We start from the raw sequence: 21,632 nt of genomic DNA, 5'->3' as shown, positions 1-21,632 counted from the left end.
ATTTGGTATGGAGGCAGTTGTATTTTAGCAGACAATGCTAGCTAGACAGCCAATCTTAGCAGATTATCCCCTTCTAAAAGTCAGGCTGATCCTTTACCACTTGACAGCTTAGCAGCTAAGAGCTAGCCTGGTAGCGTTTAGTCAGTGTTGTTTGATGAATGAGCTCCGTACGTTACTCTCTCTGTTCCGCTCTGCGCCCCATCAACGTCTCTGCTGCTCGGATGGGCGTGAGTCCTTAATGCTAGTAGGCTAATGTTAGCTGTTGGCCTAGTGAGGGAGGTGTGCGAATGACCCTAGGGGTAAATTAGTAATAACGTTAACCCCAACTCTTGACTAGAAGATAATACCTCGGCAATGCCTCCTTTATGCTATGCTCGAAATTAAGCCCCGTCACGAACCTTGCCTCGCTAGATATAGGACGTGTTCACTGTTTAACCCGATTTATTTCACTGGTCAGTTTGCTGACATGTAACTTCAGCTGCACGCGAGACTTGCCAGAGGGGAATTGGCACTGGAGGGGCATTCATGCCAAACCACGCTGCTTATTGTGCCACGAGCCGTGGGGCGTGTAAAGTATCCCACCGTATAAAAAGCTTTATTCGTGCACAGTTCTCTTCTGCAAGTTCCAATATCGTCACCTTGTTAAAATAATCGCCTAACTCATTTTTTTTTCAAGTTGTTGTAAAGTTGTAAAGATAATGCTCATGTTAAATATGTAATATACTACACAGTAATATACTTTATCCTGTATTTCATGTTAAATCTCGACCTGAAAAGTAACTAAAGCTGGCAGCTAAATGTAGTGGAGTAAGAAGTACAATATTTGTCTCTAAATGTAGTGGAGTAGAAGTATAAAGTTCCATTAAATGGAAATACTCAAGTATAGGTACCTCAAAATTGTACTTAAGTACATTACTTGAGTAAATGCACTTAGTTACATTCCACCACTGTATTGAAGGTGAAATGTAGCATATATCTCAGAGCATAACACAAGCCATGTGAACAATCACATATCAGGTCATTGTACTCTTTGTTTACCAGGTGATGGACATGACTTTAAATCATCCAATTTCGTCACCCTGTTAAAATAATCGCCTAACTCATTTTTTTTTTCAAGTTTGGCAGGAAACACAAAAAACTTCACCAAAAGTGTAACATACGACATTTATTGATCATTTCACTAAAAGATTATGTAACAAAGGATGGCTATTGGCATAGTAAAAACACTGTGTGTAAATTATGAGAGAAATAAGAGAATCTTAAGAGAAATAAATGACTTAGGCAATTTTTTGAACATGCCTTTGTGACTCAAGCAATATATGGTAACACTTATTTTTTACTCTACATAAGAGTGACACAAGCCTGTCAGAAACATGACATGACAAGTATCATGAGCATTAATGTTACTTCAAAGTGTCATTAATGTTAATGACACATACCATGTCATGTTTATGACACGCTCATGACACCTTAGAGTAAAGTGTTACCAATATTAGTGTCAACAATAAAACACTGATAAACTAAACTGATAACTAAACAATCTCCCTCTAGCTCTTCTCTGCTGGGTTCTTATCTGATGCCTATGAATGTGGCAAATTGTCAAAGAAGTGATGATGTTAAGGGGGTAAAATCACATGATCTGATCAACTGAAGATGTAAGCGATTTTACCATAGGTAGCCGGCATCATGATGAGATGATTTAGGCAAAAAAAATATATACTGTTATATACTTCAGGTGCATACTTATCCCAGATGTTTGCAAAAACATCAAACCCAGAATAATTTGTGATTTTAATCAAGGACACGCTTCGTGTCTGTCGCCTGTCAGTGGCATCATATCCCCTGTGCACATGTGTCATCGTTTTGGTTGTCTACCGTAAACTGTTATAAATTGACTTTTATCCAGTTTTAAGCAACATTTTTACAATACACCCGTTTTAACAATCGATTTAAAGCAGATTAAGGATTGTAGTCATCCAACATCTGGATCTTAAATTTTTAATTTCTTTTTATCCTCTGACATTTCCGCTCCATCTTTTCACTCTTTGCTCTGTCCTGATTTAGTTTGATCATTTTAAACTTGACCTCTGACACTGTGGACAGATCCATTCAAAGGGAGGGTTACAGCCGTTGGTACAGCTGCCTGCATACAATATAGCTAGTCTGTTTACAATTTGTGACTATGTAACCCCTGATCTGATGGGCTGTTCCAACAACAAGTGGGCCACTGCCAGCAGGTTGTTTTGTTTCTCCCCATATTGCTGGTGGTGGCCCTGGCACTGACTATTTTGAAATTCCCACTTTATTCTTCTTCTGTTATTGAAAAGAATAGATTGATTTTCATTTAAATGTCTGATAGTTTGGGACTTATGTGTGACCGATTTGTGCTATCACCAAATATTCTATCTTTGTTCAAAGACTCATTATAATATTGTATTGTGATAAAACTTGTGATTTACACCCCCTCTACCGGCGTGCTGAGTAACATCTGAGAACAAACACTGGTTTCTACTTTGTACATATCAGACTGAAGCTGATATATACAGCTGTTCAGTCAACACAGGCTGAGAGCAGAGTGTCCGACTTTAGCACACATTCTTTTTACAAAATCAATACAAGTGTCCAAAATTATAAATGCATTTTAGTGATGGCAGGACATGGACAAAAATAGTCAGAGCAGCAGTCGCCCCCAGGACTTGTTCCAGCTGAGCAGCTGGGCTACCAGTAGTACCAGTGATCTACACATCAGTCTGTCATGTAGACCAGGTATGCAGATTATTTTAAACCAGTCAAACTGAAGGCCTTGTTAACATTAGGCTGTTGTGATTAACCCATTGACGCCTAAAACTGCCTGTAAAACCTCTGGGCGATTTTAAAATAAGCCCCTAAAACATGAAGTTTTTCTGGAAATTCAACAGAAGTGTCAACTCTTCCTACTAAATAATAGATTTTTCAGCCTCTGTAGCAGATAGAAATGAAATTCAAAAAGTATTTGAGAGCTTATACAAATACTACAAAACGACGTATCCGCTTTCCAGGCTTCAATGGGTTAAACCAGTCAAACTGAAGTCCTTGTTAACATTAGGCTGTTCTGATCAATGTCCTCTAAGGAAGCTGCTGTTTGCTGGGTGTAATACTTAGGGTTTTGTCAGGCCAGTTGTTGTGAAGCGACAGAAAGAGCTCAGCAATTTTATAAAAGGTCAGCAGCAGGTTGTCCTCAGTCTGACTCATTTTGCATTATTGAGTAACACCACTTCTTCTTGCTGCAGCCACCCTGTGCTTTGTATTTTCATCCCTCTGCAAATGTACCCTCAAATAACAAGGTTGTTATGCATTATATAATATATGTATTACATTGTTCGCCAATTCCATAAATGATAAAATAATGAATAGGAATAAAATAAATAGCTAAATAAACACAATTGCTGTTGACTGTCAGTTTATTGCTGAACAGCAACCACCATTTCTAAATCATCCATCTTTTTCTGCATTATATATTGTGTAAAAAAAAATTTTCATAATGGCACATTTCGGACAGCATATGCACTGATATCTGTCGAGCTCTAACTGACACCAAATGTGACAGAACTGTACATTTGCATTCATGTCCTACTTTTGCTAACACAATCGTTCTACCCATCTAGAATACGCAAAAATGGTGGTGGTCAACTCTGGCTCAGTCTGTAAAATGACAGGACATAGCTCTATTTGTGGTTAAGCACAGTTAGATGAGAAGAGATTTATCTGTTATTGTACAGATGTCTCCAGTAAGAGACAGAGTCAGGCTGTGTTCAGCATCTTATTGAGGTTGTCCCCACAAATATAGCATTACTGTGTGAGACGAGTTGAGCCAATGTCATTCTAAGTAAATTAATAATAATATTTCTTATAATATTTCTAAGTTAGTGCTTGGTGCACATTAGAAAAGCAGGGCTTGAATACCTCCGGCACGGTGCCGGAAATCCGGAACCCCCCCCCTCACGCATAAAAAAAATTCAGGCACAGGATTTTTTTCTGCTTCAAGCCCTGGAAAAGCTACAGGCTAGGCTTGTGTCTGCACCGCAACCCAGCCGGACCATTCAGATGGCTCCGGGGTTAATTCACCATAGTTTCATGTTGCTTTGTCAGTTTTTATGTTTTCACCCCCACCTTTAAAGTTGTAGCTCATCAACTTTTTATACTACAGCTATGGCCTTAAAAGCAGGTTCTGTGGGAGGGTTAAAAGTATTTCACTTTCTTCATTGAGGAGTGGCAGATTATTCTAACCTGGACCGTGTCCACCTGAAACTCTCCACTCTTGTTCGTCTTGTAAGTGATTGGATTTGGACCACAGTGACACCTGCTTCTGAATGTCACTGAGCAGGTGTCTGTGTGTGTGTGTGTTTGTGTGTCTGTTAGCAGGTGCACAGGGAGGAGGAATTCATAGTTAAGCTAGAGCCTCGATCTGGTCCATGTAAAATGGACATTGACACTTTTTTTCTATTTTGTTGGTGTGAAAGCCTGAGGCCTGACTCTGTAAATTCCTCTTTAAAATTAAATATCAGACTGGCAATTTACAGATGTGTGGTATAATAAATGAGACATTTTACTGTGATAGTGAAGAGGAGCCAAGCAAAGCAAACAGTCAAATTCAGCTACTACTTTTTTGTTAGGTAAGCTGTTTAAAAATATAGAAAAGTGTTTATTTCATGAAACTGTAAATTGGTAGGTAAATTTGTGTCATACATTTTTTTTTTGGTGTACAATGTTTGACAAAAAAACAGTATTTTGGGGTTCAGTATTTTGCCCAAGGATACTTCAACATGTAGACTGTCATGGTCAAGGCTCGAACCAGTGACCTTCTGATCTGCCTGCTCTACCATCTGTAAAGTACCAAGTGTACCAGGTATCATTTGTCAAGGACAATGTAAATACACAAATTTAAAAACTTAGTCAATAAGGTTAAAATGACCTTCATATACTATATCAAAATATACTAAATATGTGACATAGCAGACTTATTTTCATTTTGGTTATATCCGACTGTGGCAAATTTAGGGCTCTTACAAACGACAACTTTTTTTTATCCAATCTGAATTTTTTTGTTCAGTATTGAAGAATACCAAAACTTGCTAGAGCAGCAAAAATACACTTACACAGAAGCGTCGGCAAATGGACATGGGGTAATACGCTAATGGCTGCATGTCAGCCAAGCAGGAGCCACGACAGCCAAGCCAGTTTCATTGATTGTAGTGGAAGTCTAGTGTTGCAGCAGCTGCTCTGCATGTTCCAGTCATATGTTACATGTTTAATGTAGCCTGCCTGCCCCGCACATGGCAGGAGAGAAGGAGGTCACTAACTCCGATTACTCTTTGCAACAAGTTGTTAAAAGGCTGTGAAGTCTGAGGCTATTCATAAAACTTTCAGAGGCAAGACAGTCAAGCCAGGGGGTTAGGTGTCTTACCCAAGGGCACTTCAGTCCTTGACCTCAGTCAGTCCTGGGATTCAAACCAGTGACCTTCCAGTTCCTAACCTCTAGGCCAGGGGTGGGCAACCTTTACTAACTAAAGAGCCACTGTTGGCCAAAAAGAAGATAAAATTGCGGAATGGAGCCTCAAAACTTATATTGAGCCTAAAATTTAAATTAAACAGCCTAATAAGTCTAAATTAACCTACCAACATTATTAATCATCATATTGAGCATTTATTAATATGAGTTTGAAAATGAGTCTATCTAAGGGAACTCAAAACTAAACTCAAAGTTGGCAAAACGTAAACATTAAGGCGCCGGGCTGGAGACTTTCGTAGGCTATGAAGCACATTTTAGTTGACTTAAATGTAAAAAAAAAAAAAATGAATATGCTGTAAAAAGGCTATACAATTTTACAATTGAAGGCACAAATAGTTTTTGGTCTACACCATTGATAAATTAAAATTTGAATGTAAAAAAAAATATATATAATTTTTTTTTCTCAGCCACGGGGAGCCCCTGCAGGCGGCCTTAAGAGCCACATGAGGCTCTGGAGCCACAGGTTGGCCACCCCTGCTCTAGGCTGTAAAAAAAAAAAAAAGTTATTGCTAGAACACTGTTTATTTCCTCTCAGGTTTTGTCTATATTTTCACTACACAGCTAACAATAATCCTGGTTTTCCTTCTCAGCCCAGTTGTCCATCGAGCACCATGGGAAAGAAGAGTCGAGTAAAGACTCAGAAGTCGGGCTCAGGAGCCTGCGCTGTGGTTTCCCCCAAGGAAATGATGAACCTAATCGCTGAACTGCTGCAGAGTATGTATACCTTTTTATTTTTTTTACATCCAGTCCACCTTCACAGTCCTTACAGAGGGAGAAATCTTCTTTACTCACTCATTCCATGTTCCAGTGGTTACAGAGTAAATTGTAAAAGTTCATTTTGGGATCCAGAAGAATTGGAGCGTATAGAATGTTGAGTTAAGTCAAATTGCTCATTTCTTTTGGGATCATTTATTAATATATATAATACATTTAATGTTTCCCAAAGCTAACTGAATGACAAAATGCTTTCCATATGAGGATATTGTTTTTTTTCCAGCACACATTAATTACAAGCTGCAGTGAAGGAGTCCTAGGAACATCAACTAATAGTTGTGTGGTGCTATTATGATGTGTTTTACTGTGTGTCCAATGTTGCATTCATCATTATCCTTAAGAGCTTATCCACACTCGGGTCATGGGGGGCTGGAGCCAATCCCAGCTGACATTGGGGCGAGAGGCGGGGTGGACAGGTCTCCAGACTATCACAGGGCTGACACATAGAGACAGACAGTCATGCTCTCATTCACACTTTCTGGCAATTAAACCCAAGTGCATGTTTTTGGACTGTGGGAGGAAGCCGGAGTACCCGGTGATAACCCACGCTGACACAGGGAGAACATGCAAACTCCACACAGAAGAGCCACAGACCGGAGTCAAACCGGAGACTAGGGGTGTGCCATATCTTATCGTTCCCGATAATATCGGTATATATTTTTTTATGGTAAAAAAAATGCATATCATGATATTGGCAACATTCCTACTTCTTCATGTAGTGGTTTAAGTTGTTTTAATCACAAAAAGCTACTTACTCTCTGTCACTAAACACATGCAGCTTTCAAAATAAGAGCACAGCGTGTTAATAGAATCCACCACAGAACTTACAAGAAGACTGTCAAAATAAGATGCCTTAAATAAAACATACAAGAACCTTTATTCTCCTTTACAAAATGTCATTAAAATATGCCCCCGGAATTTTCTCATACTCAAGAGTCAAGAGTAAATTTTTTTGTATTTGGCAACTGTTGAGATTTGCACTTCACACTACATTTTAGATTTTTATTTATTTATACAGACTAAAAAAATATCATATTTTCTATATATTTTTAAGTATTTGGTAATATCGTCAAGAATATCGTTATCGCATAAATAGCCTGAAATATCGTGATAATCTTTTAGGGCCATATCGCCCACCCCTACCGGAGACCCTCTTGCTGTGAGGCAAAGCTAACCACTATACAGCACCGTGTAGCCACCAATGATACCTGTATTTATATATTTCCTCCTTTGTGAGATCCCTAAGGTTATGACCTGACCAACATCAGCCAAACATTTATTCTACAGAGATTACTGCATTGCACATCTGTTATTCAAGCAACATGAAACACCAGAGATCATGGAAGAATGAAGGATGACAGATAAAGACCCTGGTAGCTGAGCACATCCATTCATTCAAGCTGAAATAAATCATTTTATACCCTAACTGCAGTTTCACAGTAAGTGTTGTCCAATTGTTGTGCATCAGTTGTCAAAGAAAAAAGAAGTAATGCTCTTTCACACAGAGTATTTTTATCTTTGACTCACAGCAAGAGGGTCACGGGTTAGAATCCGTGAGGCGGTTTTTCTGTGCAGAGTTTGCATGTTCTCCCCGAGTCACCATGTCTGGGTCTTCCAGCTTCCTCCCACAGTCCAAATACAGGCAGCTTAGGTTTAATTGGTGACTTTAAATTGCCCGTAGGAGTGAATGAGAGTGTGAATGGTCTCTATGTGTCAGCCCTGTGATAGTCTGGCGACCTGTCCAGGGTTCCAGCCCCCAGTGACCTGATCTGGATAAGCTGTTAAGGACAATGAATGAATGATTTTCACCAGAAGTGCAACACACTTCAAAGTTTGAGGCAGTAGAAATCAGTGCAGCTGCCTACAATATGATTGAGTAATGATTTGCTCTTCATGGTGTCTTTCTTTGTTTTGTATGTACACTACCGGTCAAAAGTTTTAGAACACACCAACTTTTCCAGAATTTAATTGAAAATGATGCAGTTTAATGTCTCAGTGTACTCTGAAATGAATGCACATTTGCAACATTTAAAAATCTTTATTGAGCATGATAGTGTTTTGAAAGTAAAAAAAAGATTCAAAATCACATTTTATGTTGGACTAAAGGACTAAAAAAAGACACAAAATGACCAAAAAAAGACACAAAATGACAAAAAAGACACCAAAAGACACAAAATGACTAAAAAAAGACACAAAATGACCAAAAAAAGACACAAAATGACTTACAAAGACATGAAAAGAATTCAAAAATGGACAAAATAGCCCAAGACTCCATAGAGTTAAGTTGTTAACCCATTTCTTGTTCCCTGAAAAAGGCCTACTTGTATAATTCTGAAATGTACATTATTTTTCAGTTTTGGTTAAGCTTACCTTTTTTTATTTACCTCTGGCAGTTCACCACTTACCTTTGTACCCTTTCAAGCTGTTCATTTGACTTGAACTGCTTGAATTTCAATAAAAAAATGGAAAAATTGGGGTGCTCTAAAACTTTTGACCGGTAGTGTATATTTCAGGTTTTCATGGGTAAGGTGCATTTTGTCTGTTTAGAGTGAAAGTTAAGTTGTTTATGGTCAACATGTGCTTCCCCAGAATGCAGTAGTGCAGCACCATCTGCTGGTAAAGAGTGGGAGGAGTACATCCAAATCAGAGGCTTGGTGGAGAAGATCCGCAAGAAACAGAAGGGTGAGAACATGTGAAAAATCTTTACTTTTCAGATTCATTATTCTTTACATTTTATTGCACAGCACTAAATAAATATTCTGGGAAATGGAAAGAAATAATTTCATGTCATTAAACCCTCAAGGCACCTTAGGGACCAAATGTGTACATTCACCTAATTTTATGTTTTTGATTCTCAATATATTGGTCAGTTTAAATGCTAATTGTATGAAACTTGGCCAGGGTTTGTTTTTTATTATAATTTTAAAAAATCCAAAATTCCTCTTTTGCAAGGTGTATAGAATAGGAGATACACATAACACTCACACTTTGATCCTTGAGGCCCGTTTTGGTCCCATTGACTCCCATTATAAACACATATATTTGATACACTTTAATCCTGACATAATATAATGCTTTTCCCATGAATACCTAATAAATCTAAGCCTCTCCCTTCAAAATAAAGGGAAAATAGGTTTTAGGTCTGATGACCCCCCTCAAACCACCAGGGGCAGCAGAGTTAAATCACATACAGTTTCAATGAAGGCCTGGTTGTCTAACCTTGCAAAATGCATGGCAATGAAAAAGCTGAACACCATATAAATGGTCTTGGTGTGTTGGGATTGATATAAAGGAGATATCAATTATTGACCTAGTCAAGGCTGTAATAACCTCACCCCAAATATTCCACTTTGCACCTTATTTTTGAAAATATTGCATACTTTGTGTTTTTGCCCTTGAGAAAATCAGGGGTTCTTATAACAAAAAGGGCATAAAACATAAAAATGAAGGGAAAAAAAACAAAACATTTTTATATCTATGGTTAGGTTGGAATCTGCTAAAAGGTTTGATGCAGTGAAAGTTAAAAAAAAAATGTATATATCACATTTTTATGACACTTATATGAGAGGGACCGTTTCGGGACCTTAAGGTGTAAAGTGTAAGGTGATTTTAAAGAGGCCTCGAGGGTTAAAGTCAGGGGTAGTAAGTGTTAAAAATGAATGTTGTTTTTCATTGTTCCTGTGTATGTGTGTTCAGGTTTGTCAATCATATTTGAGGGCAGCAGAGACGATTACTTTCCAGACTTGATGTCTTGGGCTCAGGAAAACGGGGCTTCCTGTGATGGCTTCACAGTGGCCAACTTCGGAACGGAGGGCTACGGTTTACGGGCCACCAGAGACATCAAGGTGAGCTCAACTGAGTGGTGGTCACTTTTATGCACTACATTGACTCCCAGTGCAGTACATTCCAGAGGACATGTGAATGAAGCTCGTGCCACCTGCTGCAGCAGATTGACTGTACTGAGTAATGCTCACACTGTTTCTGTGCATCTATGTGTGTTTGAATGTATATAGGCGGAGGAACTGTTCCTGTGGATTCCCAGGAAAATGTTAATGACTGTGGAGTCGGCCCAGGCCTCTGTACTGGGTAAGGAATTATATTTATATAAGATATTATATATCATCAAATAGAGGTGTGAATCAGCAGAGGCCCCACAATACGATTTTATCCCCATACTTGGGTATCGATATGATATTATTGTGATATTAAGCATTTTGCGATATGGTGTGTGTGTGTGTGTGTGTGTGAGTATTGCAATACAATATATTGCGATTTAACTGTTTAACCCTTTGATGCACAACATATGGGCAACCCTTCTAATACACAACATGGGTCAAAAAGGACTAATTCATACAAATTTGATTCAAAATGAAATGACCTACTATAATAACAGTAATTTGTTTCAAATAGTTACTTTCCACACTCATTAATTTTGTCACACATACAGTGTATCTGGTAGGTATTCACAGCACTTTAGTTTTTCCACATTTTTTTATGTTTCAGCCTAATTCCAAAATTTATTAAATTCATTTTTCCTTAAAGTTATACACACAATACCCCCATAATGAAATGTTTGACCCATGTTGTGCATTAGAAGAGTAGTGATACAAAAAGGGTTTTCATTCAAAAAGTAAGAAATGAAAACGAAAAGTGAGGATGTATGATGATCTAAAACAAGTTGATTTAGGAAAACCTGGAATACTGAATGATGAAATTAATTTATTGCAAAGATATAGAAAATTAAAAACTCAGTCGGGTCACTTTAGACCCATGTTGTGCATCAAAGGGTTAACTGCATTTTGTGTCCACAAAATTAAATTCAAGCAAGAATTGTTTTGTCAAATAAGAGAAAGTTCTATTCATCTCCCTTCAGTCTTTTTATTTCTCCACAATAAGAGTCAAACCCACAGACTGACTGTCTTAAGCATGGAGCTAAAACTATCCTAACTTTGCAGCATTATTTCGACAACATTCTGACACGATCCTGAAGCACATGGTGCCTATAGATTCCTTAGACCTCCTAGATTCATATGATACCATATGATATCCATATGATATCTTCAGTGTATTCCTAAAAGTGAGCCCGCTCTCAATACTTGACGGCCATGCATTGATGTTATATTGCCACACAAAATATCGCAATATTATGCTGTATGCTGTTTCCCCACCTCTATCATCAAACTATAAAAAAAATACTAAAAAATTGCATATATAGGAGAAAAGGAGAAACAGCCAAATTTGATTAAAGTTTCTCATGTTCTGGATTTATTTTGTGGCATATTGCATACAAACATACTGTTTCAGATGTCTAGACTATATAACATAATACAGTGGAAATTAGGGGTGGGCGATATGGCCCTAAAAGAATATCGCGATATTGCAGGCTATTTTTGCGATAACGATATTCTTGACGATATTAGGAAATACTTAAAAAGATATAGAAAATATGATTTTTTTTTTGTCTGTATAAATAAATAAAAATTTTAAATGAAGTTGGAAGTGCAAATCTCAACAGTTGCCAAATACAAAAAATTTACTCTTGACTCTTGAGTATGAGCAAATAATAAAAATAACCATTTAGGCGTTCCGGGGGCATATTTGAATGACATTTTGTAAAGGAGAATAAAGGTTCTTGTATGTTTTATTTAAGGCATCTTATTTTGACAGTCTTCTTGTAAATTCTGGCTGACTGGTGACAGACACTCAACCTTACACCACTACATCAAGAAGTAGGAACGTTGCCAATATCATGATATGTATTTTTTTTTAACCATAAAAAAACTATACCGATATTATCATGAACGATACGATATGGCACACCCCTAGTGGAAATGTAGTGTTTTGACCCAGGACCACTTTAATATAACTGTTGTTTTAACAGCCTTTCATTTAACATTCCACTGTGAAGCCTGTTCAGTGTATGTAAAGTTCAACCTGTATGGCAGCCGTTAGACAAAATTTTCAGTCTGATCAAAGTTGTGTTCTGCTAGCTGCAGCTGATTGTAACCTCTGTGTCTCAGGTCCTCTGTACAGCCAAGACAGGATCCTGCAGGCCATGGGCAACGTGACGCTGGCCCTCCACCTGCTGTGTGAGCGGGCCAACCCTGCTTCCTCCTGGCTGCCATACATCCGCAGTCTTCCTCAAGAATACGACACGCCGCTTTTCTACCAGCAGGATGAGGTGCAGGTGCTGCTGGGCACGCAGGCAGTGCAGGACGTCCTGAGCCAATATAAGAACACTGCACGCCAGTACGCTTACTTCTACAAACTGGTACAGGTAGGCAAACACACACACAGCACACAGCACACAAGACGGTACATATACTCTGTGAATTCAGTCATTTGTAGTTAATACACAGTGAAAACATGTTGAGTATTCCTATAAAAGGCCAGAAAACAAACAAACATGCATAGACAAACCAAAAAAACAAGACAATTACCATCATACACCTGTCTGTTATGTAATAAAGTGCCAGAGATGGGGACTAACTAAGTACTAACTAAGTATTTTGGTGAGAGAAAAACTGACCTCAGGATGTCTAAATTGATTGATTGATTGATTGATTGATTGATTGATTGATTGATTGATTGTCTTTATTTCGAACATGCAAGCAAGTAAAAAAACAACAAAAAAACAAGTTTAAATATTAATAGATGAATAAATAAAAAACAAAACAAAAAAGCAAAAAAAATTGAGAAAACAGGCTCAGCTCGAAAGGGAGTAGGAAGAAGTAAAAAAACTTATCGTGTCCTACCCCTTAACAGGTCTCTATATCTATAAATGAAAGCTGATGCTCTTGTTATCCACATTTACAGACAAGCCTACTTTATGTTAATCCATTTTGGACAGAAACTATGCAGTTTTTCTCTTAATTATATTCTGCATACTGGGGCTCCTAAGCAGTCTAGTGATTACAAATTGGGTATGAAAAGAAAGTTGAGTCTTGTGGATTTAGTGAGCCCTTTTTTATTCATGTGTGATGATGTTAGTCCCTGTAGTAGCCATTTCCTTGCAGTGAGACTACTTTTTTAAATTTGACCCATATACTGTACATTGTCTCTACAACACATCTGTTCTGCTCATCTTGATCACTATGGACGCGTAATACATTCTTATTAACACTGAGCGAAAGATGTTGGTGCCGATGTGGAGCCAGTTTCCCTGGCCAAGAGCCGGTTCTTTAGCAGTCGAAAACCAAAGTACTGGTTTGAAGTACTGGTTGAAATTACAGTGTAGCAGCAGCATAACACACAGAGACAATAACAACACAATTAAATTATTAAATAAAAAGAACAACCTAGGCATACTTCAAGCAATAAAAATATATAAAGTGTCTAAAGAAGGAGTATGTATTAAGGAGTAGAATTCCAGTGCAGTTGCGATTGGGCACCAGCCGGGAACCGGCTTGGTCGAAAAGTGGGAATAAGTTACTAGTTTCTTTGTATCTGGAGCACCCTCTTTAGAAACTAAATGCAACAAATCTGGTACGCCAGTTCGGGAAAGTCGCCAGACACCAAACACGTAACTCGTATTCTGTGAAATACAGAGTTTTCCCTGGCAGTGATGGGCTTCATCAGCATTGTGTGAACTTGTTTGGCAAGCACTTAAACACAACAGAGGTTCATTTATATGTAAAAGTCCCACACTCCTGCTTGAATTATAACCACCAGGATCTCGCTGCAATTTCTCTGCTGGTTTCTGGGGTGTGAGCATGTCTTTATTATCCAACTTTATTACAAAGGCAACCCATTATCATTATGGCAACCAGCTACCACTCACTGAAACCACACCAAAAACTTGAATAAAAATGAATAATAATAATAATAGAATAAAAAAGTGTGACCCTCACATTTGGCAGTTTCAATACCTGAAAATAACGATGATGAACATTTAAAAACGAACAAACAACAATAAATACAAGACAACAACACAAATGAAACAACAACAAGACTCAACACTTATTTGTGTTCAAAAGGAGTGGGAAGAAGCCAAAGCTTATTAAATCCCTTCTCCCTATGTTAATTTACTATATTCAGTTATATAACAATAATATTTATATATATGTATGTATAACACATAGTAATGTAGTTTATAAACTCATTATTACCATTATTAACACAAATAACTTGTTATTAACTTACAAACACACAAGTACACATACACCCATGTAGTCATAATGAGACAACAATAAACAAACAAACAACAATAACAAACAAAAAAGAAAAAATAGTAACACATTTAAAAAATAAAACGTCAACAATAACCACCTACTGTCATTTTACACACCCGTTTTCATCCCTATATCGTGTGAAGACATGCTTTTTATATTTGATTTTGAAGTGTTTCATGTTTGAAGATTGTTTTATTTCTTCACACATCCCATTCCATATTTTAACTCCACTGAATGAAATGCAAAACCTTTTCCTATTTGTATGTATTTTGATGACTTTAAAGTTATTTGACCCCCTCAATTGATATTGACTTCAGTTGTTGTCATTAAACTTTATTTTAACGTTTTTTTACTGGCTTTACAGGCCTGTTTCCACTGCAGGCATTTTGATATATCATAGCAGGACAAGTACAGATGTCAGTAATAATATTAAAAATGGCTCTGTTCTGTTCAAATTTTCCAGTAAACCATGAAGTTTACTAGTAAACCATGAAGTTTACATTACTGTCTTACATGAAACCATGTAAGACAGTAAGCATCAGACCTTGAAACTGAAGCAGTGCAAACATTATTTGTTTTATTATTTACCCCTGTGGTTTCCTCTTTTGATATGTCATTGGTCGTCCATGGCAAACACATATAAAGTCCCTCTGGTTGTGCAGCTGTGTGGCCACTTCGGCTTCAATCTCCCACATTTATCTTGTGAGCAGCAACAATAGAGCTGTTGAGTTTTGTACCTGAAATACTCAACCATGACCAGGAGAGGGAGGCAGTAAGCCAGAATAATAGATTTATAAGTAGCAGAGATTAAGAATAGTTGAGTTCTGTAGCTGAACTACTCAACCATGACCAGGAGGGGGAGGCAGCAGTCCAGAATAATAGATTTAGAAGAACCATGGTTTGGTTTGTGAGAACTGAGCCACACCTTTACTCTGAAGAAGTGCAGGCAGAATCAGAGTTGGAGAGAACTAATAGATGATCTGATCTATTGTGATTGTTGAACTAAGGATTGCAGTCACTGATATTTTTCCTCCTTTTGAATTTGGTAGGTATTTAAACATCTTTCAGTCGTAATATGATGTATGACGAAATTATTTGCATATCAGATGTTGTTCAATTTGTTTCAGCTCATAAAGATTATTTTTCAGTCCAGTGTAATGTGAATAAAATCAGTAGTATATGATGGAATACTGGTTACCAGGCCCAAACAACATATAATGGGATAGTAATCTCAGAATATGCTAATGTTTATTGGTTATTAATAATCTGAAGGCTATGAAATGACAGCTCAGCTTTGATCAAAATTCATCACTGTCCTTCTCTTTGATGTCTCTATCATTCTTTGCACAACAAAGGGTGATAAAAGATAAAAACAATGGTAACTCCTCCTTTTCTTGGTTTTACACACACACACACACACACACACACACACACACACACACGCACACACGCCCGCACGCGCACGTATATTTATGCATATAGATAGATGGAGATATAGAAAGCGAGGCTAAGCAGGGATGTCTCAGGGAGGTGTGTGTGTGTGTGTGTGTGTGTGTGTGTGTGTGTGTGTGTGTGTGTGTGTGTGTGTGTGTGTGTGTGTGTGTGTGTGTGTGTGTGTGTGTGTGTGTGTGTGTGTGTGTGTGTGTGTGTGTGTGTGTGTGTGTGTGTGTGTGTGTGTGTGTGTGTGTGTGTGCTTGTCTTTATATAGTTATGAGGACCAACCCTTGGCAGAAGACCAACATTGTGAGGACATTTGTAGTTGTGAGGAAATTTTGCCCGGTCCTCACAAAGAAAATGCTAGGATAGCCTCTAAAGGCCTTAATTAATCATCTGTATGAATTTCAGGGAAGGTCCTAACAGAGATGGTAAACCCTGAAATGTGTGTGTTGGGCTAGGGGAAGTGGTGGTCCTCATAGCTATATAAAGATGTGTGTGTGTGTGTGTGTGTGTGTGCCCTGTCCCCTCATCTTTTCTACATATCACACTCTTCCCTCCCTGTGTAGCCCCTCGCTCTGCCTCCCCCTCTCCCTCCTCCTCAGATGACCGGGCTGGAAAATTAGCTTGTCACATTGGCTTTGAATTGAATTGACCTGAATGTACCTTCCTCAAAAACCCCTCTCGCTCTCTCTTTCCACCCCCCCCGCCCCACCTCCCTGTCCTCTGTCTGTCCGGTGTGTTGGATGTATGATCAGCCACACGCATATATGCTGATGTATACAGATAGGACAGGACAGGCTCAACCACCACTGAGAACCCACATAGCTGGATGGGTAGCGGTGGGGGGGGGCTATTTGTAATCATTTTGAATTGAAAAATTGTTCTCATCTGTATTTGTATCAGAGAATTGGCTTCATTGTTACTTTAGTGTTGCAATATTCTTTATTTGTATTTTTCTCTTGTAAGTGTTTGGGAGTTGTTGTTATTATTATTATTATTTTATTATTATTATTATTCAGTGCCTTTCGGGGGCATCAATCTTGCAATTATGCACATAGAAATAGACCTGAAGTGAAATAATTTCCCAAAACAATTTGAAAAGTGGACCACACTACCCTGTTCCACTTAGCATCAGTCCATCTCAGCAGAGCTCAGGCCTGCAGAACTTGACGTTTCTCGATGTTGATATATGGTTTTTGCTTTGCATGAATTGAGCATTAACACTGAACCGTTATTCACAAAGTGGTGCATCTCACCCCGTCCTTGCTTGTGAATGACTATGCCTATGGGGGATGCCCCTTTCAATTCCAGTCATGATACTATCACCTGTTGCCAATTAATCTTGTTACCTGTGGGATTTTCCAAACAGGAGTTTTTGAGCATCTCTCTCCCACTCTTGTGTTGCCTGCATTAAATTCAGAATAAGCACCAATAGCTCTATAAATAGGGCTCATTCTTTGATGCTCATGAATATGTATGTTAGGGATGGGAAGAATCAATCAATGATCAATTAATGGTTGTTAAGAATTTGCTCGTTCAAGTGTGTATCACTATCACTGAACTGAAACAGGGTGAGCGTTCAGTTCTGCGGCCGTACGTGAATCAGCCAATGAACTAAGAATGAAGTTGGATAAAGCTACAGTTCGCAAACTGAAAGTTGCAATAACAATTATAAAAGACACAGAAATACAAGAGTATTAATTTGAGCAAAACTTGTATCAAACCTTGCTAGCATTAATTACTAGGTTTAATTTGATCCAAAACATATTTAAACACAAAACACATTTAAATATGAATATTACTGTGAAAACTAACCTCATGCCTCTTCGGGGGCTAAAACATAAAACATTGAACTCTTTGACGTTCTCTTTACAGTTTAATCTCACTTGAGTTAGTTTTACAATTGACAGGAAGTCTCTATTCGTCCTTTCAAAATAGAAGCGTCCGTTATCAAAACAGGCTTTTGCATAGTACTGTATATATATATCTTTTATTTTGCCCTTGCATGCATGTTTATATAATGACTGGAGTATGTATAAAAACATAGCAATTAATAGATTAATTGATCCTTAATGTTATAGATGCTCGAGTTGGCAGGTTTCTTCCAAACACCATAACCCTAATATATGTGAACCTAAAGGCAGTTAGGCCAGTAGTTACCAGTGTCTTGTTTGACGGACAAACAAATCAATGAACAGCACAAACAATCACACCATCTTCAGGCCAAGACATTAGGCAGGCAAAAAGTCTTTCAGCTCCTTCAATGGTCAGGAATCACTTTGATAGTTGTGATTTGGGAAACTGCATGCTAGTCTTGTAATCTGGATTTTGTGACTCAGGCCTCTGATAGGAGAGGGTCAAACAAAGGAAAGTGTGTGGTGTGTGAGATAGAAGCCTGGTCATTTTGTTTACAGTAATAAGCATGATCCTCTGAACTTACTTGAAGGGATAAATCAGTGTCACTGCTGGATACTTTGTAGGAACACACACTTACTGTACACACCCACCCATTCACACACAGCAGCTGTTGGCCTCCAGTCTGCTTTACCCTGAGGCAGACATGTAGGACTTTTTGGTGGTCTGGTGATAATCCCAAATAAAAATTTAGTCGTACAACCTTTTTACATTCTGTTGATTAAAAAAAAAAGAAGTATTGCATTTTTTCTCATTAATTAATGGTGGAAATGTGTTTATGTCAACTGTTTCATTTGACAGGATTAGTGCGGTAATGTAGCCTGGGTATACCCATGCTGCCTTGTGCGCTCGATTTCGTTTCGAACTGCAATGTGGCATGGTGTCCATGGCTGATTCTTAGCCCTGCTTCTGGTATCCAATCACAGAGAGGGGAGGGACGACAAGACGATGACGTGTACTATTGGACAGACAGAAGCTTGTAGTTTGATCCAACATGGCTGCAGCAGACACAAAGCTCTTTCGATCTAGCTGTAGACAGTGTTCTAGATAGTTAAGAGCGAAAGTTTATTTTAAAAGAAGAATAACGTTTGGCTTTACACTCCTTTATCACCACCAAAAAGGATGTTTTAGCTTTGCTTCCAACAGGTTTCGGCAAAAACCTAATCTACCAACTAGCCCCGTTAGTGGCTAAGCTAATGGGGTTTAGCGAGACCCCGGTCGTTGTCGTTGTCGTTTTTTGGGAAAAATATAAACATCAGTCGTCTTCTTCCCCGATGCTTTCTCATCGGATTTCTGTTGCTTTATGTCATCTAGTATGATTGATCTGATTGGTTAAGAGCTACGTACAGACGCTTATGATAGACATTCGTAGCGCCCAATAAACGGCTCAGGACGATCGTAAACCACGCCTCCTCTACGGAAAAATGAATTGGTGGTTTCCAGACTATATCTCATTTGTGATGTAGTCTGGCTTTAGCCAGGCTAGCGGTAACAGGAGTAGTGCCATGGTGGCAGTAAAGCAGGATTGAAATAAATTTGGACAATTTTAAAATGAAACAAATATGCCTCAGAGTAGCCTCATTTGTGGTCTTATTTCTCTATCATATCGTATCTCAAATAATATTTAATGCTCGTCCTTTATACTGGCGTAGTCAGCAACATTTTTATTGCATAAAAACTTAATGGGAATGTAATGATTGATCAATGCGTTACCAGGGAAACGTAGCTGTGGCTTGTTGAAAACGTTGGATGTGATTGTAAAGTGTATGTGTGGGAAATCACTGCATGATTGATTATAGTGGACATGCTCTGCTGTGGGCATGCTGCAGCAGAGCATGTCCTGCCCAGATTCACTGTTGATGATCACGTGAAATGTTGCATCAGTGGCGATAATAATAATTCTTTTATCATAATTATCATAATTCTGCATTTTTGATGCACCACTGCTAAATGAATGAAGGGGAAACACTGCTATCTGCTGTCCTTAGATAGATAGATAGATAGATAGATTGATTGATTGATTGATTGATTGATTGATTACTTTATTCATCCCCGAAGGGAAATTCGGTTGTCACAGCAGTCCGGTATTCAAGTACAATAAAATACAATAGAATAAAATACTGAGGTAGCATAAATAAAAACAACAATAGAAAAAAACACAGAATAGAACAAGGACACTTAGAAGTTAAAAAAAGAACATCAGTTGGTAGGATGGTTGACAAGATGATGGTAATAATTAAACTGGTGATATGATGGCAACAATGCTATAGTGACTAGACAGTATATAATAATAATAGTACAGTATATAATATAATATATATATAATATAATATGTAATAATAGATAATAAAAAATATAAAAATAAAATGAAAAATATAAATAAAGTAATTTTAAGTAAAATAATGATAATAATAATATATAATAATAATAGTAATAATAATAATAATAATAATAATAATAATAATAATAAATAAGGCCGGTAAGGCCGGTATAATAATAATAATAATAATAGTAGTATATTACAGTATATAGTAATAATAGTAATGGCAGCAACAGTATAAATAATAATAATAATAGTAATAATATTAATAACATAGCAAAGTGTCGTCCATCCTCCACAAAAAATAAATAAATAAATAGTCGATTCAGCTGTTACCTTTTTTTTTTTTTCTCCTGTTTTCCTTATTGCACTACTTTCTGTTGTATTCTCTTTTTTTTTTTTTTTTTAATTTATTTGTGTTTGTTTCTGTCTCCATTGCCACCTCTCTTCCTACTCCTCACTCTTTCCCCCTCCAACCATCTCGTTCCCTCCTTTTCTTCATTATGCATTCCATTGAACTCCTCTCTCTTCCTCTCCTCCCTACCTCCTGCTTAAGCTTAGGACAGTTTGCAAATGGCTCATGTAGGTGTTGGCTGTGGCATTGAGAGACACACACTTACACACACACACAAACGCACACCCTGTTTCAGGCCCAAATTGATGAGGCAGATTTATGACGGCTGCTGGCCACAACAAATTAAGTTGACAGTGATGTATGTGAGGGGGCGAGTGTCACACTGCACTAACGGACCACACACGAACACACACACACGAACACGTGCGCCCCAGCGGTGGCCTACTACTCCCAGTCCTTCTTGTTAGGCGTCTCTGTCAGGCTCCCCCCTCCAGCATACCTGCATAATGAAATTCACATTCTGATTTGTGTTTTTTTTTTTCCTTCTCTCTTTCCTCTCTTCCACTTTCTTCCCTCTACCCCTAGACCCATCCCGCCGCCAGCAAACTGCCCCTGAAGGACAGCTTCACATTTGATGACTACAGGTCAGTGTGTGTGTGTGTGTGCGTGTGTGTGTGTGTGTGTGTGTGTGTAGAATGGGCCTGTTTTTTAAACGTCATATAATTTTCTACATGTTTATGTGTGATGTTTCTCTTAAAATATGTTCCTTAGTTCTTATATTCATAGGTGTGGTCATCCTTCTTATTGGTAATAATAAACAGTGGTGAAAGAAGTATTCAGATCCCTTACTGCAGTAAAAGAGAAGTACTTATACCACACTGAAGTAAAAGTCCTGCATTCAAAACTTACTGAAGTAAAAAGTACAAAAGTATCAGCATCAAAATGTACTTAAAGTATCAAAAGTAAAAGTACTCGTTATGCAGAATGGACCCACTCAGATTTTTTTTATATATTCTAAATATATTATATGATTATTATTATTATTATTATTATTATTGATGCTTTTATTTAAGCAGCATTTAATGTTCTCAAGGTACAGCTAATTATAACTGC

General features: G+C 37.9%; 1 protein-coding gene across 2 annotated transcripts in view; it reads left to right on the top strand.

Moving 5' to 3' along the window:
• Nucleotides 1–21,632, top strand: part of setd3 (SET domain containing 3, actin histidine methyltransferase) — a 36,477-nt gene that overhangs the window by 117 nt on the left and 14,728 nt on the right. Inside the window, exons 1-7 of one of the 2 annotated variants that reach the window (XM_059352891.1) lie at nt 136–244; nt 6,139–6,262; nt 8,912–9,004; nt 10,019–10,167; nt 10,336–10,408; nt 12,343–12,599; nt 21,105–21,163. In XM_059352891.1, coding sequence (XP_059208874.1) covers nt 155–244; nt 6,139–6,262; nt 8,912–9,004; nt 10,019–10,167; nt 10,336–10,408; nt 12,343–12,599; nt 21,105–21,163 — 845 coding nt within the window. In that variant the 5' untranslated portion in view covers nt 136–154. Of the gene's footprint in view, nt 1–135; nt 245–6,138; nt 6,263–8,911; nt 9,005–10,018; nt 10,168–10,335; nt 10,409–12,342; nt 12,600–21,104; nt 21,164–21,632 lie in introns of those variants that run through there. The other variant, XM_059352892.1, reaches the window with a different exon arrangement.

The sequence above is a fragment of the Centropristis striata genome, chromosome 16 (assembly GCF_030273125.1).
Source record: "Centropristis striata isolate RG_2023a ecotype Rhode Island chromosome 16, C.striata_1.0, whole genome shotgun sequence".
NCBI lineage: Eukaryota > Metazoa > Chordata > Actinopteri > Perciformes > Serranidae > Centropristis > Centropristis striata.
Note: the sequence above shows the minus strand (reverse complement) of the source record. Positions and strands in the feature narration are given on the sequence as shown.